Source organism: Dunckerocampus dactyliophorus, chromosome 14, assembly GCF_027744805.1.
Source record: "Dunckerocampus dactyliophorus isolate RoL2022-P2 chromosome 14, RoL_Ddac_1.1, whole genome shotgun sequence".
NCBI lineage: Eukaryota > Metazoa > Chordata > Actinopteri > Syngnathiformes > Syngnathidae > Dunckerocampus > Dunckerocampus dactyliophorus.
This window is the reverse complement of record NC_072832.1, coordinates 13,329,832-13,349,580: the sequence shown is the minus strand read 5'-3', so window position 1 is coordinate 13,349,580 and position 19,749 is coordinate 13,329,832. Positions and strand designations below refer to the sequence as shown.

Sequence of the window (19,749 nt, the reverse complement as noted above, 5' to 3'; positions counted from 1 at the left end):
GTAAAAAAACCTGCTTACTCTTTTATATCTTTTTTAGAACTTACTGTGGATACACATAACATAGACAATAGTAATTAACCATTTGTCCATGGCACTTTAGTGAAGAAATTGACACCTACATTAATTTAATTGAGCTAAAGATCCGAAAGCATAATGACTGATGGACCTGTGTTAAAAAACAATTAAAATTTAGAGACTTACTTTGAGTGAAGGTAATGATCTCTATTATAGACTGTGTATTATGACTAGGTAGTAACATAATAACACTAAGGGGATGATTATTTCAATAAAGGATAGAATTGAAACCCTGCCTAACGGGCCCTGTCTGACTCTGACCAAAAATCTAATGCTCTCATAACAAGAGATAATAAAAATCCACCTAAATATGTCAAAAAAATATAAATATATATATTAATATTCAACTCTCAATTTACATAACTCATGTTTGATAGTTCCATAAACCATGTTCAGCTCCTCTGTCATGACTACTGCATCACTTCAGTCGTCATGTTGCAGCTGGAGGCCATGGTTGAGAGCATCAGAGGACGGTCAGCGTCCGTGTGTGTGTCCCCAGAGAGGTGGACTGTATGCTTTACTGATGTCTGCAGCTGCAACGTTGAAAGATGAATTTATCTCTCATCTATTCTTCCCCCCCATCTAGATTGTATCAGGATAAACTGTACCTCCAGTAAGTTACTGCTCACATTTATTTCTTCTTCTATAACTCCTCTATTACGTCTCTGGGCGTTGAGTTCTCTTGGAGATTAATAAAGTATCTATATATCTATCAATGTACTAGATTTCTGGTTATGTAGCAGCCTAGTTTGATGTAGGGCATACTATTTGTTTTTCTGCAGACATTAAATGACATTCAACAGCTCGAGCAAGCAAAATACTGTGCGATATGTGAGACTTGCATCGTGCATTCACTTTATAACAAATACAATTATGCATTGAAGAAGCACGGTGAGGTTTTAATGAACCATGCACTTTATTTCTGTTTGTTTCTATTTAAAGCACATTTGCAAGGTAAAAGTGATACTAAAAACAAAAATTTCACCATATTACAGTATTAATGGAATTAAATATGCACGAGGCTCCTATCTTCCCCTTTTGTTTAGTTTCTTTTTCTTTTGACTCCAATATGTCTAGCTGGATGTAAATTGATAGGCCCTTCATGGCACAGAGGAAATACAGAGTGTGATTTCATTATTCTCATTAACCTGCCTCACCAAGCAGAAAGGCATGTTTGAAGAGGGAGGTGGCAAGAATAGATCACTGCCAAGTGAGGGTGTGTATGTGTGTGAGTGTGTTTGTGCTTCAACAAAGAGGTTACAATATTTTAGGAGATATATATTCCTGACATGTATTATTCAGGGAATGTGATAAATAATATATATAACATAAAGTATATGTGATCAGTATCATAGGTAACAATTAATTAAATACAATATCTTATATAGGTCGTTTTTCACACACTTACTATATAGGGCTTTAGTAGGGTGGAAGGCAGTTGTCCGTGTTCTGGAGGTCATTGTCTGATGAGAAGTGAGGCTCCACGTAGAATCACATCATATCATGTGACCTCTAGACATGCCTCTGTGAGCCAACTGTTTTTTAACAGCTTTCTAAATGCTAAGTAGCAATGTTCAAGCCTCTTGGATGTATCCCTTGTTTGTGTATGCAAATGATAAGCTCACAGCTCTAATTCCCCATTTCAACGCTTTAAAAGGTCATTCTTGGTTTATAACGACACTGTGGAAGCGTAATGAAACGCTTGCATGAAATACTGGGAATTATTGCATTTAAATATTTGGACTAGTAGATCTTATTGGTATTTTTAACATACATTAATTGAATATTTGATGTAGTTTAACTAATCTTATTAATTAAAATAGACAAGAAGAGGAACCATTGAAGAGGGACAGCTGCTGGGTAGAAGTCGTGCAGTAAGTTATCATCAATTATCATCATTAAAATAGATTCTAACTCAGCACAACTAATGCAGAACAATTTACTATACACGTGTAAACAATTATATCCATTCATCCATATTCTTCCGCTTATTTGGAGTCATGTAGCGGGGGCAGCATCCTAAGCAGAGAAACCCAGACTTCCCTCTCCCGGCTACGTTGTCCAGCTCTTCCTGAGGAGTCCTGAGGTGTTCCCAGGCCAGCTGAGAGACATAGTCTCTCCAATTTGTCCTGTATTCAGTGGAGAGACAGTCTCTCCAACATGTCCTGAGTCTTCCACGAGGCTGCCTGCCAGTTTGATGTGCCTTGAACACCTCCCCAGATGCCCCAGCCACCTCAATGTGCTCCCCTCAATGTGGAGAAGCAGCAGCTCTATTCTGTTCCTCCCAGATGACAGCACTTCTCGCCCTATAAGGGGGAGCCCAGCCACCCTACGGAGAAAACTCTTTTCGGCTGCTTGTACCCGCCATATTGTACTTTCAGTCACTACCCAAAGCTCACATAGATCGACTAGTAAATTGAGAGCTTTGCCTTTTGGCTCAGGTCCCTCTTTACCACAGCGGGCCGATGCAGAGTCCGCATCACTGTAGATGCTGCCCTTCCGATCTCGTTTTTTGAAAAGGGGAGTCATCAGGAAGGCTGAGGAGTGTGATCCCACAATAGTTGGAACACACCTTCTAATCCCGCTTTTTGAAAAGGGGAAGGACCACCCCGGTCTGCCAATTCAGAGGCACCGTCCCCTATGTCCACGCTACGCTGCAGTATTGCCAACCAAGACAGCCCCACAGAATCCAGGGCCACGAGGAACTCCGGGCGGATCTTGTCCACCACAACGGCCCTGTCATCAAGCTTTGAGCTTTGTGACCACCTCGGCAACCTCAGCCGTAAAATCCATGTGGACATCTTCATACTTGAACATGGGGTTCCTTATTAATACTCTGTGACTACCACAAGAGTCCAATAAGAAAACACTGCTTGGGTTCAGCTCGGGGGGTATTCCACCCTATCACGCCTCTTCAGGTCTCACTGTCATCACCAACGAGAGCACTGAAGTCACCCAGCAGCACAAGGGAATTATGAACCAATATAGTACAAACAAAATACGATTCACAAATTACTGTCGGAAAAAAAAATTGTCTTTAATGACTCTTCCAGTGGAAATTAATGTTTAAATAAATGGAATAAGCGGGTGAATAAAAATGGAAGACCATTTTTATTCTTTATGAAGAAATGGAAGAGTCTAACAATGTACTAAATTAAAGTTTTTGCTTCATTCATTATTTATCCAAGGTTATTATATTTTTTGTTACGTCCGTCCTCTTTGTCTTTTTCTCCATCTGTGTTAATTAATATGTAGTGTCAGGCACTGCAGCTCTGGTCAGCTTGGTGGATGAGGAATTTCAGTAACGACTCGAAGAACACATCACTGTCAATTAGGGGGTGGGCTCCCCGGGGCTGCCTGGAGCTGTCTCAAGAAAACAGTGCCACTTTGACGTAAACACACTTAACATGTAGCGACTAAAACTCATAAACTTAAGTTATCTGACTACAGATGGACTTCAGAACCCTCCTCCAACATCGCAGGACTTGGTGATAAAACAACTTAATGTATATATTCCTACACGGCAGTACTTGCTTGAGCAACATCTCAAAAAGCTCTTCGGAGCTGACTTTTTTTTCAGGACAAGATTCTGTTGCATGATGGGTGTGTTTAACAAATTGTTACTCTATGTGCACTCAAAGCAGCACTGGGACAGCAGGCTATCGCGCCCACAAAGCCGGAAATGGAAGAAAATATTGATTTGGTCTCCCCCTTTGCACCTTTAACAGCTTCCATTCTTCTGGGAAGACTTTATACAAGACGTGTGTCGGTGGGAATTTTTAGTCCATTCATCCAAAAGAGGTCAGATATTGTTTACAAGAGGGCCTGCCTCACAAGATGTTGAAGTTCACCCCAAAGGTGCTTGATAGGTTTGAGGTCAGGGCTCTGAAGTTGTTTCATAAAAAACTCGGACTTACAGACATTGCTTCATGCTAGGACAGAACAGCATCTGCCCAAAACTGTTCCTACAATTTTGGAAGCTCTAAATTGGTAAACAGAGTAAAAATCTTGTCTTTTACACAGAACCCAGCGAAAGAGCAATTGTAACACCACTGTCAAACTCACAATCAGAAGTTGTGTGACGACGTCAGCCTCTGGTGTGATGTTTCAACACAACACGAGTGTCAACTATCAAACTTGTTAGCGCCTTCCTTTTATACTAGTGACCTGGACCAATTACGGTGTGAACACGACTGTTTAAAAGGGACTTCTGATTGATAACCTAATTGAATGAAGTGGAATTCTCATTGCATTTAGTCAAGAGCAGGGTTATTCAACTTAATTGTTCTGAGGGCCACATTTTCAGAAAGCTAAGAACCATGGACACCCAGACATCTCCTGTCACGATTATTCACATTTTGTATATAATGTCAAAGCAACGTTCTTTCCGATTTGTTTCCCACACCTAATGGGTAAAAAAGGCATACATTAAAACAGAAGCAACATGTCATTGATGCTCTGATGTTCTTCAGGACCAACTGAAAAACACTAGTGAAAGATAAGACGGGAGCACTTTGCTGTCTATGGGGGCCGACTGCAAAAAGATCATTCATATGACTGGAATACTCTGCTGCTTTTATGAACCTATAGCAAAAAATGGTAGCCAAAATTCCTCTGCTGTTCTTAAGATGTGCTCCAAAAAAATGTGCTCTTAGATCGTCTATATGACAGTACTACTGTGCTTCTGCAAACTTTTTCTGACAACAGCGCATCAGTGCTTTTATTCAAAATAAATACCTAGGATTTCAATGACCATTTTTCAATCAGACTTTGATTGAAATAAACTACTTTGATGCTCACGTCAGTGCTAATTTAATTTAATGGACTGATTCCGTCACTTTCTTGACCTGAGTGTTATAGAACACTCTCACAATGGTCATTTAAGTAAGTCTGGCGTTTATCAGATAAGTGGGTCACGAGGCATGGCCTGCTATAAGCTTTCCACACCACCAGCGCTGACGTTGATGTCCTCTTTGACAAGCAGTAGTGACTTTTGCTGCTTGGTCAGCTTCTTTTCCTCCACCTGAGTGAGTCGCAGTGTCGGTCCGGGCAGCACTAGCGTCTGGCTTGTAATCCCGCCAACCTGAGTTGATTGACTGGATAATCACGTTCTCCTGCCGCCCTTGTGCCACACTTCTTCTCCGTTCCCTTGGGCATGGAATTCAACCAGGCAGCAAGACATTGCTATGAATCCATCACTGCAGATAGATCACCGTAAGTGAGGACTGTAGGTGGCTGGACGCTGTGGACAAGAGGCAGTGGGTGCAGTGCAGGGATACACTATTGAGTGTACAGTAAATGGCTTTTTTCCTCTCTTGGAGAGATACAAGGACAGAAAGATGGGAGGCAAAGATCAAGTCCAACTCTATTCCATTATTCCATATCTCTCGTCCTTAATCCCTCGCCCGTTTCAATCCTGCCCCGGTGCTCAGTGCTTACAAAGCAAAACCCAGCTCGTAAGACTGAGTGTGTCCCACAACTTTGGCATCCTCAGATTTGCATTTGCATTGCATCAGGGTTTTAAAAAACTTGCTGAAAAAGAGAATAAATAGCCATGAAACGGTTCAGGAGAGAATGAACCTGTCACCTATCTAGAATACTCCTCACAGTAGGCAGAAGCTAGAGATGTAATTCTGTCACAATGGGATATTGTCAGCTACGTGTTTGCTTGTGTGAGCACAGCAGGGGAACTCTAGAGTGTTGTCTGTACAGATTCCAAGATCGTCACAGGGGTTGTATGTTTCTCCATCTTGGACCAGTGCAGGGTTTTGTGTGATTTGTGAGTTGCAATTACAGAAATGCTTTTGCATAGTTGGTATTCTTTCATGCTATTTGATTTGTCCAATTTTAAATCAGTTTACGCTTGAGGTGTTTGCCACCTTGAATCTGTGTAACCTCTCACTTACTGCCTGCCCGCTAGCAGGCACACGATTCATGCAATATTAAAATCTATGCTTTCAGGATCATCGAAAGCACAGGTGTGAAACTCAAGGCCCGGGGGCCGAATGTGGCCAGCCATATCATTTTATGTGGCCCGCAAAAGTAATAAATTATCTGTGTCAATAAAATGCTTCACCTTTTTCCTTGTAAATGTGTTTGCTCTTCCGGTTCAATTCACTTCACTTGTCATTTCAAAGTAAGATATTCATCAATGTGTTAGTAAAAATACAATAATCAAATGCATGAGCAATTGTATAATAATATCATGAATTTATATTCATATTTATATTTATATATGGTGACAGTTGAGGGCAGCCATAACGATGTGGCCCTCAATGAAAATGAGTTCGACATCTTGGGGACTGCTGAGTTATTTGAATTAATGCCAGTCATCATTAGTCTTTGAAGCCAACCTCAGCTTCAAAATGATGACGTTCAATTAGCATGCAACTAGCATCAGGTATTTCCAAAACGCACATTTAGTCGTGTGAGTGCTGTGTGAGTGCTTGTAATGAATGAAATCCCATTTTGTATTTCCTTGCAATTGAATTACCGCGATATCAGCTACCTGACATGTATTTGACATCCTCAAATCATGATTCAGTTTCATGATAGGGTTACATTTTCATGTTTTTCTTCCATAATATCATCCAATAATTCATTCAATATATAGATATTGAAAAAAGTAAGGGTGCTCCTTGCTATTTCTTGGCAGTTATTTGCTGCCACCTAGTGGTAGGATGGAAAGGCAAGCTTCATTTGTCCCATTTGCTCTAGTTTACTTACAATAATACATCTACTACCATGACAGAATAAAGCAGAATTGCTATGAAAAGATATATTCCAGCCTCTTTGCTTATAGAAAATGTGAGTTCCCGAGTGTTCTGAAAACATTTCCCTAATCTAATGATGCAAAACGTCAGAATATTGTATTTTTATGGACCATTAATAATGTCAACTTTTTTTCTGCCCTTTCCGAACATTATTAAGTCGTTCACTCTTTCCTTTTCTATTTTTTCTGTCCTGTACTTCTATTGTGTCTTAAGGATGTCTGTAGTATACACGGCGTGCATGTTTGTTAACCACACTTTGGACTGTTCTACAGGCAAAGGCCCAGAGACAATTTTTGCGGGTCAGAATCTGAATGATAATGAGTGGCACACGGTACGTGTGTTCAGGAGGGGGAAGAGTTTGAAACTGACCGTAGATGATCTGCCACCAGTGGAAGGTATTTCTCAGCCTAACTCTAAAACGAGTAGTCGTCATGTGTTATTCTGATTTTGTGTTCAGCTTTCTCTTGTTATATATACAGTGAAGCCCAAAATGATTCATACCATGAGCATATTTGTAGTGACAGGGGTCCTGTATTTGTTGAATGGTTGTCTTTTAGCTGGCAATGACACAAGAATATGGCAACAAGACTGTATAATGTGCAAAGTAACATTAATTAAACAAATACAGGTGTTAATTAATATTAACAATACATTCAATGACAATACATTAGCAAATTATTATTAATAACCATATTTTAATGCAGTATCACAGGAATGCATGTCAGTCAAATAATATTAAATGTTGTATGATTAAAAAAAAAAAATGCTCTTTCCTATATTGTAAGTTAGTGATTCCCAACATCCGGGGTGGGTCATTTGGTACCGGGCCGCACAGAACGAAAAATAATTTCCATTTTGTTTTATTTTGAAAAGTGGCCGGATTCTCTCTGTTACATCCGTCTCACGTGACGCATGTCCATTGTGCGTGTGCTAACTTTCTCTGTACTGCTGCTGTATTTTTAGCATTTTGCTTTCACCTCATATTTGGTCTCAAATGCTGATACTATGCGGGAATGCATAAAGGTAAGTTTTGATGACTTATTGAGTGCTAATGTGCACATTTGTCTCAAGTGAATTCATGCTAGCGCACTGCCTTTTTACCACACACGTCAAACAGCGATAAAACGACTCTTCGTTTTACACAATACATAATAAATAAGATAAATTAGATCGCTATAATGTACGAACCCCCAAAGGTCCCCCCGGTCCGCGGGAGATTTGTGGGAACACACGCCGGTCCGTGGGTCAAAAAAGGTTGGGGACCACTGTTGTAAGGGATATAAATACTTTTCGAAATCTGTAAATCTTTTTTGTAGAATATCCAGAACATGCCCATTCAACAAAATAATGCAATATAATAAATAAAGAAAGAAATATAAATTATTTACATATTAATACATTTATTTCTAATTATTAATTGTTCAATATGTTATATTTTTCATTATTTATTTGATTATTTAGTTATTATACAGCATATCTAACTTGAAATGTGGTCATGTTATGAATAATGTTGGGCTCAACTCTATATCTTATGCATTTGTTCTATTATATCATCTGTCTGATTAGTTCTGTAGAAGTGGCATTAATGCAGAAAGTACTCAAGCAATGTGTGCAAACCCTCATATCATGGCCACACAGTCATGGAAAAAATGATTAGACCATCCTGGTTTCTTCAGTTTCTAGTTCATTCGAACACCTGATTCAACTAAAGGTACCTTTGTTTGGACAAATATAACAATGACAACAAAAATAGCTCAGAAGAGTTACATTTTTAGGCGGTACAATGCTATAGCTATTCATGGAAGAGCTTAAGTGATTTTGGTTATTATCAAAAAAACCATGGAAGTTGCTAGATATCAGCTCTTAAATTAAACGCTTATGAGCTATATTTGTTATCATCATTATGTTTGTCCAAAGGCATTAAAATGAATCAATAAACTGAAGAAACAAGTTTATTGTTGATGACTGATTGTATGACTACTGTATATACAGTATAAGACAAAGTAAATTGCTTGAAAAGTGCACGCGTTGATAATTCTGGCTTGCTTCGTAATGTATTTGTGCCAGATTTAGGTAAATGTGTTGCCATTGCTTCTCTAATTATTCCACTCCCCCAACAATGCCCTCTCTCCTTTCCCGTCCTCTGTCGATCCAAGGTCAAATGGCGGGTGACCACACCCAACTGGAGTTCCATAACATTGAGACGGGCATCGTGACAGAAAAGCGCTTCATGTCCATGGTGCCGTCCAACTTCATTGGCCACCTCCAGAGCCTCGCCTTCAACGGCATGGCCTACATAGACCTGTGTAAAAATGGCGACATCGACTACTGTGAGCTCAATGCCATGATCGGCTTCAAGAACATCATCGCCGATCCTGTCACCTTCAAGTCGCGCTCCAGCTACGTGACCCTCACGGCGCTGCAGGCCTACTACTCCATGCACCTTTTCTTTCAGTTTAAGACCACCTCCTCTGATGGCCTCATCCTCTATAACAGCGGAGATGGGAATGACTTCATTGTGGTGGAGCTTGTCAAAGGGTATGTAGATCAAATTCATTATTTTCCTAAAAGATTGGCCACAGCATCAGTTGCACTGTTTCATAACATGCACTACCGGAAAGTCCGCTTTTTCAAAGATAAAATACAAATAATAAATGTAAATATGTCATACGGACGGTACAAATATTACATTAGAGGCTCTCAGTGTGCTGCAGTACAGTAATCCCTCGTTTATCTCAGTTAATTGGTTACAGTGCCCACTGTGATAAATGAATACCCGCGAAATAGGATTCCTTATTTATGAATTGAATATTTTCATAGTTAGAGCATAGAAATCCTGTTTATGACCTTCTCAATAAAGGTTTTAACATTATCGGAGCCCTCTAGACATGGAATAACCCCCTCTAGTCACCTTTACACTTGTATTACCCAATATAGTAGCCATATTGACAGCAAATAAACCATTTATGACATAAATAAGCCTTGTCCTTGCGTGTGTTGCTGTAAATGTGATGCAAATGTGATGGAGCTGAAGTGATGTCACGGGTCCAGAATTGAGTTTAAGCTTGCTGTGGGTTACGGGCGCAACAGTAGCCCGTGTTTTTATTGGTGTTGTAAAACATAACAGCATAATGTAGAACACTACATGTGGTCACAATGTCTTGGACTGCATCTCCTGAATGTCTTGTATTTGTATTCATCCATGTTTTTGCTTGAAAATGCTTAATTGAGGCAAAACAATGCATAACAGTTGCTTAATTATGCATATTTTTTTACTAATAGGCCGTATTCAACCACGAAACAGATTTATTAATTAATATATATATTTTTTAATGTGATCGAGTGAAACCACAAAATTGGAAGCGTGAAGTGGCGAGGGATAACTGTACAGCGAGCACCATTACGACCATAATAATGCGCATTATATCAAAGTACATTTAAAGACATTTTTGACTGTGACAATCAAAAGCTTACATTTCGTTCGCTTTCATTTGTAGCCAGTGCAGAGACCTGCAACTATGATCATGTTTACCACTACAGTATGTTATTTTCTGTATTGTAGCAAAATGCACATAACATACCATTCATGCAACTCCTGATGCAGCCCAACGGTTTCAGAACAGGAAATATTTGATAGTTTTTTAATGTTATGACTAAGGAATTCAAAACCCTTCCTTATCACCTTTTTGCCAGAATGGTTACTGAGAGAGCTTTTAGCTATTACTCTTCTTTTTAATCTTCACAAAGGCACAAAAAGCACCCAACATAAAAAGGAGTCAACTACACAAGAATGCATTTCTCATTGCTGAAATCCAGCTATAGAATGACCTTCTTTCAAGCAAGGCCTGAAGTTACACTTTTATTCGGCTTGTGGAAACATTGAAGTCATACATTTTAATTAAATTGAGCATGTAAATTATAAACCGCCCTTAAGCCCTGAGCATTAAAAGACTCTGATTTGTTCATCACAGCCCACAGCCTTTGTTAATTCCACAGCCTGACAGTTATTTAACTCCTTTTTATGCACAGACACATGATTCACAGACTTAAACAAACGCGCATTCCAGGAACATGCACATATTTGCTCCAATTTTCAGCGGTTTAATGTCCATCCATCCATCCATTTTCTATACCGCTTCTCCTCTTTAGGGTCGCGGGGGCATGCTGGAGCCCAGCTGACTTCGGGTGACAGACGGGGTACACCCTGGACTGGTCGCCAGCCAATCGCAGGGCACATATAAACAAACAACCATTCACGCTCACATTCATACCTATGGACAATTTAGAGTCGCCAATTAACCTAACATGCATGTTTTTGGAATGTGGGAGGAAACCGGAGTACCCGGAGAAAACCCACACACGCATGGGGAGAACATGCAAATTCCATACAGAAATGCCCAAGGGAGACTCGAACCGCGGTTTAATGTAAATTTGAAAACTCTATTTTATTTTGATGCGTTTGATGCGTCTTTTCGGTTTCTGTTGATAGCTATACATTTTAAATACATGGAATTGTCTGATTGTAGGTACCTGCATTATGTGTCAGACTTGGGAAACGGAGCCCATTTAATTAAAGGGAATTCCAACAAGCCTCTCAACGACAACAACTGGCACAACGTCATCATCTCCAGGGATGCCAACAACCTCCACACTGTTAAGATTGACACCAAGGTTACCACCCAGACCACCACAGGAGCCAAAAACCTGGACTTAAAGGGTATTTTTCCATTGTCAACTCTGCTATACAATAACATGAGAATTTATTGTATTTGTTGCTTGTTGTATTTTGACTCCGTTGTTGATGGATTATAGGACACAGGTGAACAATTAGTTTATATGACATATCAAATAGATAAAACATTAGTGCAAACCGTAAATTCTCATATATTAACAATTACAGCAGATGCTAAGGGCATCTTGGCCTCCAGGGGGCGCCAAAAATCCATTAAAAAATCGTCTTCAATCTACAGTAATCCCTTGTTTATTGTGATTAATTGGTTGCTGACCCGACCATAATATGTGGATTTCCACGAAGTAAGATTTGTTATTTCTAAATGTAAATTGTTCGTAGTGAAAGCATAGCAAACCTATTGAAGACCTTGTAAATATGTTTTTTTTAAACACTATTAGAGCCCTCTTCACACGAAATAACACCCCTATAGTCACCTTTACATTCACATTATCCAATAGAGCACATATAATGAATGAAAATAAGGCATAATATAATAACTTACACATGTTACCATTGGGAGAGTTCATTGTTGCTTCATTTTTAATTTTTTGTTTTTACTTCCGGGACTTCTTGCGGTGGTAAATGTAACATTACTGACACCTAGTGACCAGCGTAGAATACAACATACCCACGCGTCTTAATGCATTTCCTGAATGTCTTATATTTGTATTTTAGTTAATTTTGTCATTTTTATGACTATTCATTTTTTACTAATAAAAGGTAGTAGTCAAACACAAAAGAGCAGTGATTTATGAATTAATATGGTTTGAAAAGCTGTGAAATTGGAATCGCGATGTGGTGATGGATGACTGTAATTATATTCAAACAAGTTATTACTATGAACTCTGAAAATGGAAAAGCTCACATTGATTGAAATGTATTGCATATAATTGTCACAGTATTTTAGAGACTAGCGTTTGTAAAGTTATTTTATTTAATTTTTGTGTTGCCTACGGTTATTGCATGACGTAAAAATAGCTTACATCGGGGTTATTGTGTGCAGAATGTGGTTAATCATATTGATATTGATTGTTGTCATTACAATCTATTTCTATTAGTATTCATTGCCATATTTACATGATTTTTATTTTGTGGTAAGGGTATTTATTTTATAGTTCAGCTTTTATGTATTTATTTGTAATTTGTTAACCATGTAAATTGGACGACAAGTTACCTTACAAATTACACACAATAGTAAAAATAATGTCATTCAATTTGTTTTGCAAGCTATGTAAATCGCCAATGTAGGGGGGCACCATATAAAATCTCACCTAGGGTGTCACATAGGTAGGCGTAGCTTTCTATACAGCATATGTTTGAATATATGCGTGCCTACTTTCCACCCAATTTATTTTATTTTGTCAAATGAGGGCATAATTAAGTAGTAATTGTTTGGTATTTAAATGGCGCTCTCCCAGATGGAATGTTTGCATGACACTGATACACTTATCCTCTACTTCATTTGCACAAGACAGTTATCCTTATTAGACAAAACCCAAACTGTTTTCGTCCTCACTGAAAGCTCACAATGACAAAGCTCCTCATTACTTATTTTTTTCCCCCCTAAGAAAGTTGTTACTATCCTGTTACATGGCGTGTCGTATTTATCCACCAGGGGTCAGTATTGCTCTGTTTTTCATATATGTGCAGGTAACCTTTACATTGGTGGAGTGGCCAAGGAGATGTTCAAGGAACTGCCTAAATTGGTGCATGCCAAGGAGGGCTTTCAAGGTTGTCTGGCATCAGTGGATCTCAACGGTCGTCTTCCTGACTTGATGTCAGATGCGCTGGACTGTGTGGGACAAATTGAAAGGGGATGTGAAGGTGAGGTTTCAGTTTAATTAGTCAATGATACTAAAAAGAAGTAATAAAATGTTCTTACTAAAACTATTTAGGATTTTTAGAAAAGCTTCCTTCTAATGATTATCCCAGCAACATGATTGGACTGGAAAATATATTTTCTTGTCAGTGCCTAAGATGTGAAAATGCTCAACCAAAAGTGTGACAGTATTTGATGCTCTGACACAAGATAAAAGTCCGACATAAGTTCAGTCAATACTTGGTCCTTGCTATCGGTGTCAATTTTCATTCTTCTATAAACTTGTAGGTGGCTGTATGTCAGCCTGAACCCAATATATTGTGTAGTATTTCCAAGATGCTTGAGGTAACTGGGGTTATCATATTGTAATTATATTAAATTAAATAAATGTTAATGTTGCAAGAACAGGTAATAGTTTTCACCAAAAAGCCATATAAACTTGTGAAAATAAAATCAGAATTTGATAAATATAATATAATATGTAATCTTGACTTGTATTGAATGTGTTTATCAACCAAATGTAACAAATTACCCGGATATACCGTATAGCAGTGCTGCTTCTGTTTGTAGCATGTGTTGTGTTTGGTTTTGTGTGGGCATTTTGACATTCACGCACATTTTTTTTACAAGATTTAGACTTTTTTTCATAATATTCAGAGTTTATTTTCACAATTTCACAATTTTTCCCTCGTCATTTTTACTATTATGTTGTATTATGTATTATGATCATCTGGAATTGTTGGCATGTTGGCTGCAGAATCAGGAGATTGAGGTGTTGAATCTCCGTTTGGATATCTCCGTGTGGAGTTTGCATGTTCTCGCCATGTGTGCGTGGATTTTCTCAGAGTGCCCCAACTTCCTCCCACATTCCAAAAACATGCACGTGAGGCTAATTGGAGACTTTAAATCAACTGAATTGATTTGGCTGGGGGAACCACCTACCCACCCACGATCACCCTTCTACTTTTTGCAACACAACATGAGCTGTACCAGGGAGACGCTGTCTCTCTCTTTATGGCACGCTCGGCGCTAGCAGATATTTGCAGCTGTGTGTTGTTGGGCAGAAGGCACTTTAAGTCTCCACTTCCACTCAAGCTTAACAAAGTCGGCCATAAATTTGGGATGCATCTCATGGCGGCATGCGAATGACATAGACAAGAACGCAAGGTGTATTCACGGACGTCGGGTCATTATACTTTTTATTTTTAACCAAGCACAGTACCTTTTATAGCAAGTGTTTTTCACTTCGGGGTTACTGCTGACATGCTCATATGTTCAAACAAGACTCAGTAGACTGGAGTTACTCTCTGAATACAATTGCTTTGTGCATTTGAATGTGAAGATATTCGGCCCACAGCCGCAAGCTGTGATGCTTTTACTTTTATGCGGCTTTTCTTTTTTAACATCAAACAGGGATGCATGTTAATGTTAGGTTAATTCAAGTTCAATTCTCAGGAGTATAGTTCAAATAGAATTTCCTCAATTATGAAATAACTCTCATTCCTTTGTATTTTTGCTGCCGTCCTGCTCATTAGCCTCTCCACTATGGTTGATCTCCAAATTTGAGGCTAACCTCTTGTTTTCTTGGCGTTCTCAGCAGTGAGTGAGGTGGTGAGTGTCATGGCGCCGCTTCTAGCAACATTAACTTCGCAAGAGAAGACAAAGCCAGACGGAGGGTGCAATGTTTCCACCAATAAGGAGACAAACTAAAACTACAGAAGCTGAAATAGGTCATTTTTTTAAGGATATGGTTGCAATAAAAACTAATGTGTTTAATGAATGAAGAGGACACACATATTTTAACACCACAACTTCATTTTTTATTCACAAATGAATTAAAATAGACTGAAAATAATATGTGTGTATTTAATTAGTAAATGGCTGACACAGGTCTCCAAACTAGACATAATTAGTGTCCTAATTAAACAACACTGCTGTTTAAAATACGACATTTATCAATCCACACAGGTATCATATCATCATAGTTGCACATAACTTACAGACATGTAGTAGCGTATTAGAACATATTCTGGAACAAAAAGCATCTGGTATCATCTATATCATTCCATTTGTGCACCTGCCCATGTCACCAACTCAACTCAATGGATTATTGTGGCCACTAGGTGTCGCCAAAAACAGCCACTGTGCCACTTTAGCTTAAAGGTCGCATACTGTATGTTAAATTATGTATATATTTTGAAGCATAAATTGCACCTGATTATTAGTTGCAGAAAATAACAATGAATTGATACATCTGATGATTGAAAAAGGAAATTTACTCGAATACCAATTCCTAGTGGTGATATGTTTGCGCCCTACAGGGTTGCTCTGTGACAATACTGTACATGTGCTTGCCTCCTTCTAAGTCGCACACCCCCAACACTGACACCGACAACGTGAAGTGTGTAAGCAGTCTATTCAAATGCATCAAACAATGCCACTTTACCACAGGCAATCGTTTTTGTTTCACTTGGCCATAATCTGATTATTCCCTCTACCATATTTGTACTGTTAGAGCTACTTCTTCATTCCATCACCACTCCGTTTTGCACTGAACATCTTACTGGATCTGAGAGTTTGCCAGAAGCAATCATTTTGAATTATGTATGAAGCCTTTGTTGCATGCATGAATAGCATTTGCCCAGTTTAATGTGCACCGCATCCCGTGATAATATTGGATTTATTTTTCAGCATCAGTCACCTAGTTTAATTTCACAATTCATCCACCCTTTTCAATTGAGTTTGCAACTTCTGATCTTTTACGGTACAACAGTACAAATGTAATCAAATTTAGCACTCTGTGTGGATGTGTCAAACTTGCTGTTCGCTTTGTATGCCACACAGTTTCACTCGGTGCTGACAATCACGTCTTGCATTTGCTGATGCTGTTTGAGCCTTTTTTTTTTTTTAAGTTTGCCATAGCCGAACATTGACCTCTAATGCTCTGGCCGATTCAAACATCATCTTCACTTTTTCTCTCCCACAGTGTGTGCATCTGTTTTTCCATCTCTGACATCCTTGTGTTTTACTAACAGCTTCTATACTTTGCCTTTTCCTCCTCTAACGATGTTGCTGACAAAAGTTGCATTGATGAAAGCTGATTTGCAAGGTAGATAGTTGTGTCTGTTTAATACAGAGTATGATATCCCTCTATCACTGCTCCACACCTTACAAAGTGTCACATCGCCCGACTAAAGTTAGATGACTACCACCGTTTCCATTCACCCCCTGCCCTAAAGTTTCATATGAATACAGGGATCATCAACATCCTGTATAGAAGTGTATGGGCCTCACAAGCTGTGTTCATTTTGTTTTTCATATTTTGCATGCCTTTACATACAATATGTCTCATAAAATTACACTTTTTCTGCATGTAACCGTAATGTAACATGTCGGGGTTTAACTCGTAATTTACACATTCTACTTTTGTAGTTTGTTGTATATTTCATGATGCCTTATTCCTGTTTCATTTGCTATATCATTTAGTATTCTATATCATCAACAGGTAAGACCACTCTGAAAATAAACAAAACAAAGTTATTTACTATGAGTGAAGGTGAAACATTACAAGATATACGGCGTGTCTTTGGAGTCAGACATTGGCTTCTGCTCTCAGACCTGTTGATTCTGTTGGGGTATTCTGATATTCGGTTGTTTGTTTGTTTAATGATCTGAAACATTTAAGTTTGACAAAAAAAAAACAACCAAAAAACAATGTTCCTTCGTTTATAGTGGGGGTTTGGTTCCCAAAATACCCTGCAATAAGTGAAATCCGTGAAGTAGCCAACTTTATGTGTTTACAGTTATTATACTGTATGTGACTTAAGGTTGCACATTTCTCAGACAGGCATTAACATTTTCACGGATTTTACACACTCTCAAAGTTCAAATTTCGTTTTTTTTTTTTTAAATCAATCTACTATGTTGGACACAATAAATTATGACGCTGTAGCGTTTTTGTATCCTTGTTAAAAAATATTGCTCCTGCTGTCGTCGTCCTCTTCCTACTCTTTGAAGATTCATTTAACCGGTTAGCTGCTTCTTCTATTGTTTATTGGCGGTTAGCAAGCAGCTCATGCAGTTAGCTAGTGACGGCACAAATGAGATTAATTGACAATGGTCTACAGCCAATCAGGATGCAGAACACAATTGGCATGTTCTCCCTTAGCTAATAAGGACTGCTGTGGCTCTATATTTAGCCAGCTATTGTCTATTGTGGGTTCCTAATATGCTCGTATAGGCACATAAACACGCTGAGACGAGGTGGAGCTGCACACGTCTACTGGTAGCAGTAGTAAATACAATAACAGACGCACAACATAGCACTGGTAGATCACACTAATGCACCGCAAGGACACAACACAATGTGCGTTCAAATGCTGTAAAAAAAAAAAAAAAAAAAAAAAAAGCAAAATTGCACTGAAAAAATCTGCAGTGAATCCGCGAGAGATCCCCCAGGACACCATCCGTAGTTTCATTAGGAGCATGCCCCGGCGTTGTCAGGCATGCGTACAAGCACGTGGGGGCCACACAAACTACTGAGAATCATTTTGAGTTGCTACAATGACATTTTAGCTAAATGGACCAGTGTGCTGCATCATTTTTTCACTTTCATTTTTGGGGTGTCTTTGATTTCCCCCCTCTATAGGGTGATCATTTTCATGTCTATCAAATTATGTGGCATCATTTTGTTACTAATACATCACCCACTTATTATCAGGAAAGATATTCAAGATAATTTTTCCCCCAGTTTAGATCTGATGTGTTTTCGAAGTGTTCCTTTAATTTTTTTGAGCAGTGTATATATATAGATAGATATAGATCTAGATATATTAGGGATATCAAAAATAATGCGTGGACGGCGGTAACTAATTTATTTCATTAATTACTTGTGCGTCAGACTTCATCGCTGGAACAACAGGCTTTTATTGCAGGTTTAAATTGTTTCACAACAGGCACAATAATCCCTGATAAAAATCCCTAATAAAAACACAGGCTACTGTTACGGCCATAACCCATGGCAAGCTGAAACTCAACTCTGAACACCCAATGTCACTTCCTGTCCACCTTTCACTCAGCTCCCCGAGGGAACACATTTATAGCAACACCCACGAGCACGCGTCTTATTTATATCTTAAATGGCTTATATACTGTTATTATTTCTACAATATTGGGTATTACGAGTATAAAGATGACTATAGGGGTGTTATTTCATGGGTTCTGATGTTAAAAACATATTTAGAAGTTTGTAAACAGTTTTTTTATGCTCTAACTACGAAAGTATTCCATTTATAAATAAGGAACCCTACTTTGCAGAAATTCACTTATCACAATTGGGTCTGTAACCAATTAACTGTGCTAAACAAAGGATTACTGTACATGCATTTTGACAGACACATAACATTGCATGCATTTGTTCCAAACCAAGAAAGAGCAAACCAAACTAGAGACACGACATACAGTATGACTTTAGAGCCAGGTTAAGTAATGATTTCATGATTTTAGTACTATTATGACTATTGTTTCAGTGGTTAGCTCGTTAGAATTGCATGTAAGTTTATTCAGACATGTTAAATATACCCTAACACGGGAAGACTTCAGGGGAGATGCAGCAGCTTGAGAAAAATACAGAAAAACATTCTTAAAAACTAACTTCAATTATGTTAAAGGTGAAAAAAAAATATTTTTACTTAGAAAACACAAAATAGGTGTCAGAGGGAAGGCTGCCAAACTTTGAAAACACCTGCACTAACCCGATCAATGTCCAATCCTTTAATTGTAAATGAGTGAACGGCAGCTAAAAGAAACATCAGCAGTAATAAAAGATTGATTGCAGGATTTAATTTAATAACTTCTACTATCATCCGTAGTAACCTGTAACAATCTGGTTGTCATTCCAGCGTGAGCTGCATTAGCTCAGCATCTTTGTCACACGTAAACTGTACTTACACTGCATGTGGCTTAACGATAGGCTGGATGACGGGAGAAATAAGAGGATCACACTGAAGAACTATCACATAGTATTATTTTCTATTTTTAAAAGTGCACAGTCATATTGAAACCACAACAATAATTTTATGAATGCAATTGATTTGATCACACCAACACTTCTCTTTCACATCTTTTTTTCTGCATGCAAAATGTCAACTATATAAATGACAAAAGTCACTTCATCTCAGCTGCAATACATTTAAAGAATGTTTGGGCTGTCATGCAGTCGACAGTCTGGACAAAAGCAAAACATGTTCTTGGTGTGTTTGTACTGCAAATGTGTTTTTTGTATGTGTCACTTTTGCAGGTGTCTTATTTATTTGTGTGACATTTTCACTGTAGAGTGAAGTGAGACAAGA

General features: G+C 38.5%; 1 protein-coding gene across 21 annotated transcripts in view; it reads left to right on the top strand.

Annotated features, from left to right (window-relative positions):
- The window catches only part of LOC129193610 (neurexin-1a-like), a 310,368-nt gene that overhangs the window by 149,806 nt on the left and 140,813 nt on the right, over window positions 1–19,749 (top strand). For 13 of the 21 annotated variants that reach the window (XM_054797919.1, XM_054797915.1, XM_054797909.1 and 10 more), the window contains 5 exons: window positions 662–688; window positions 7,121–7,243; window positions 9,005–9,386; window positions 11,375–11,565; window positions 13,231–13,404. In XM_054797919.1, the coding sequence (XP_054653894.1) occupies window positions 662–688; window positions 7,121–7,243; window positions 9,005–9,386; window positions 11,375–11,565; window positions 13,231–13,404 (897 nt within the window). Of the gene's footprint in view, window positions 1–661; window positions 689–7,120; window positions 7,244–7,266; window positions 7,872–9,004; window positions 9,387–11,374; window positions 11,566–13,230; window positions 13,405–19,749 lie in introns of those variants that run through there. The other 8 variants (XM_054797924.1, XM_054797923.1, XM_054797932.1 and 5 more) reach the window with 2 other exon arrangements.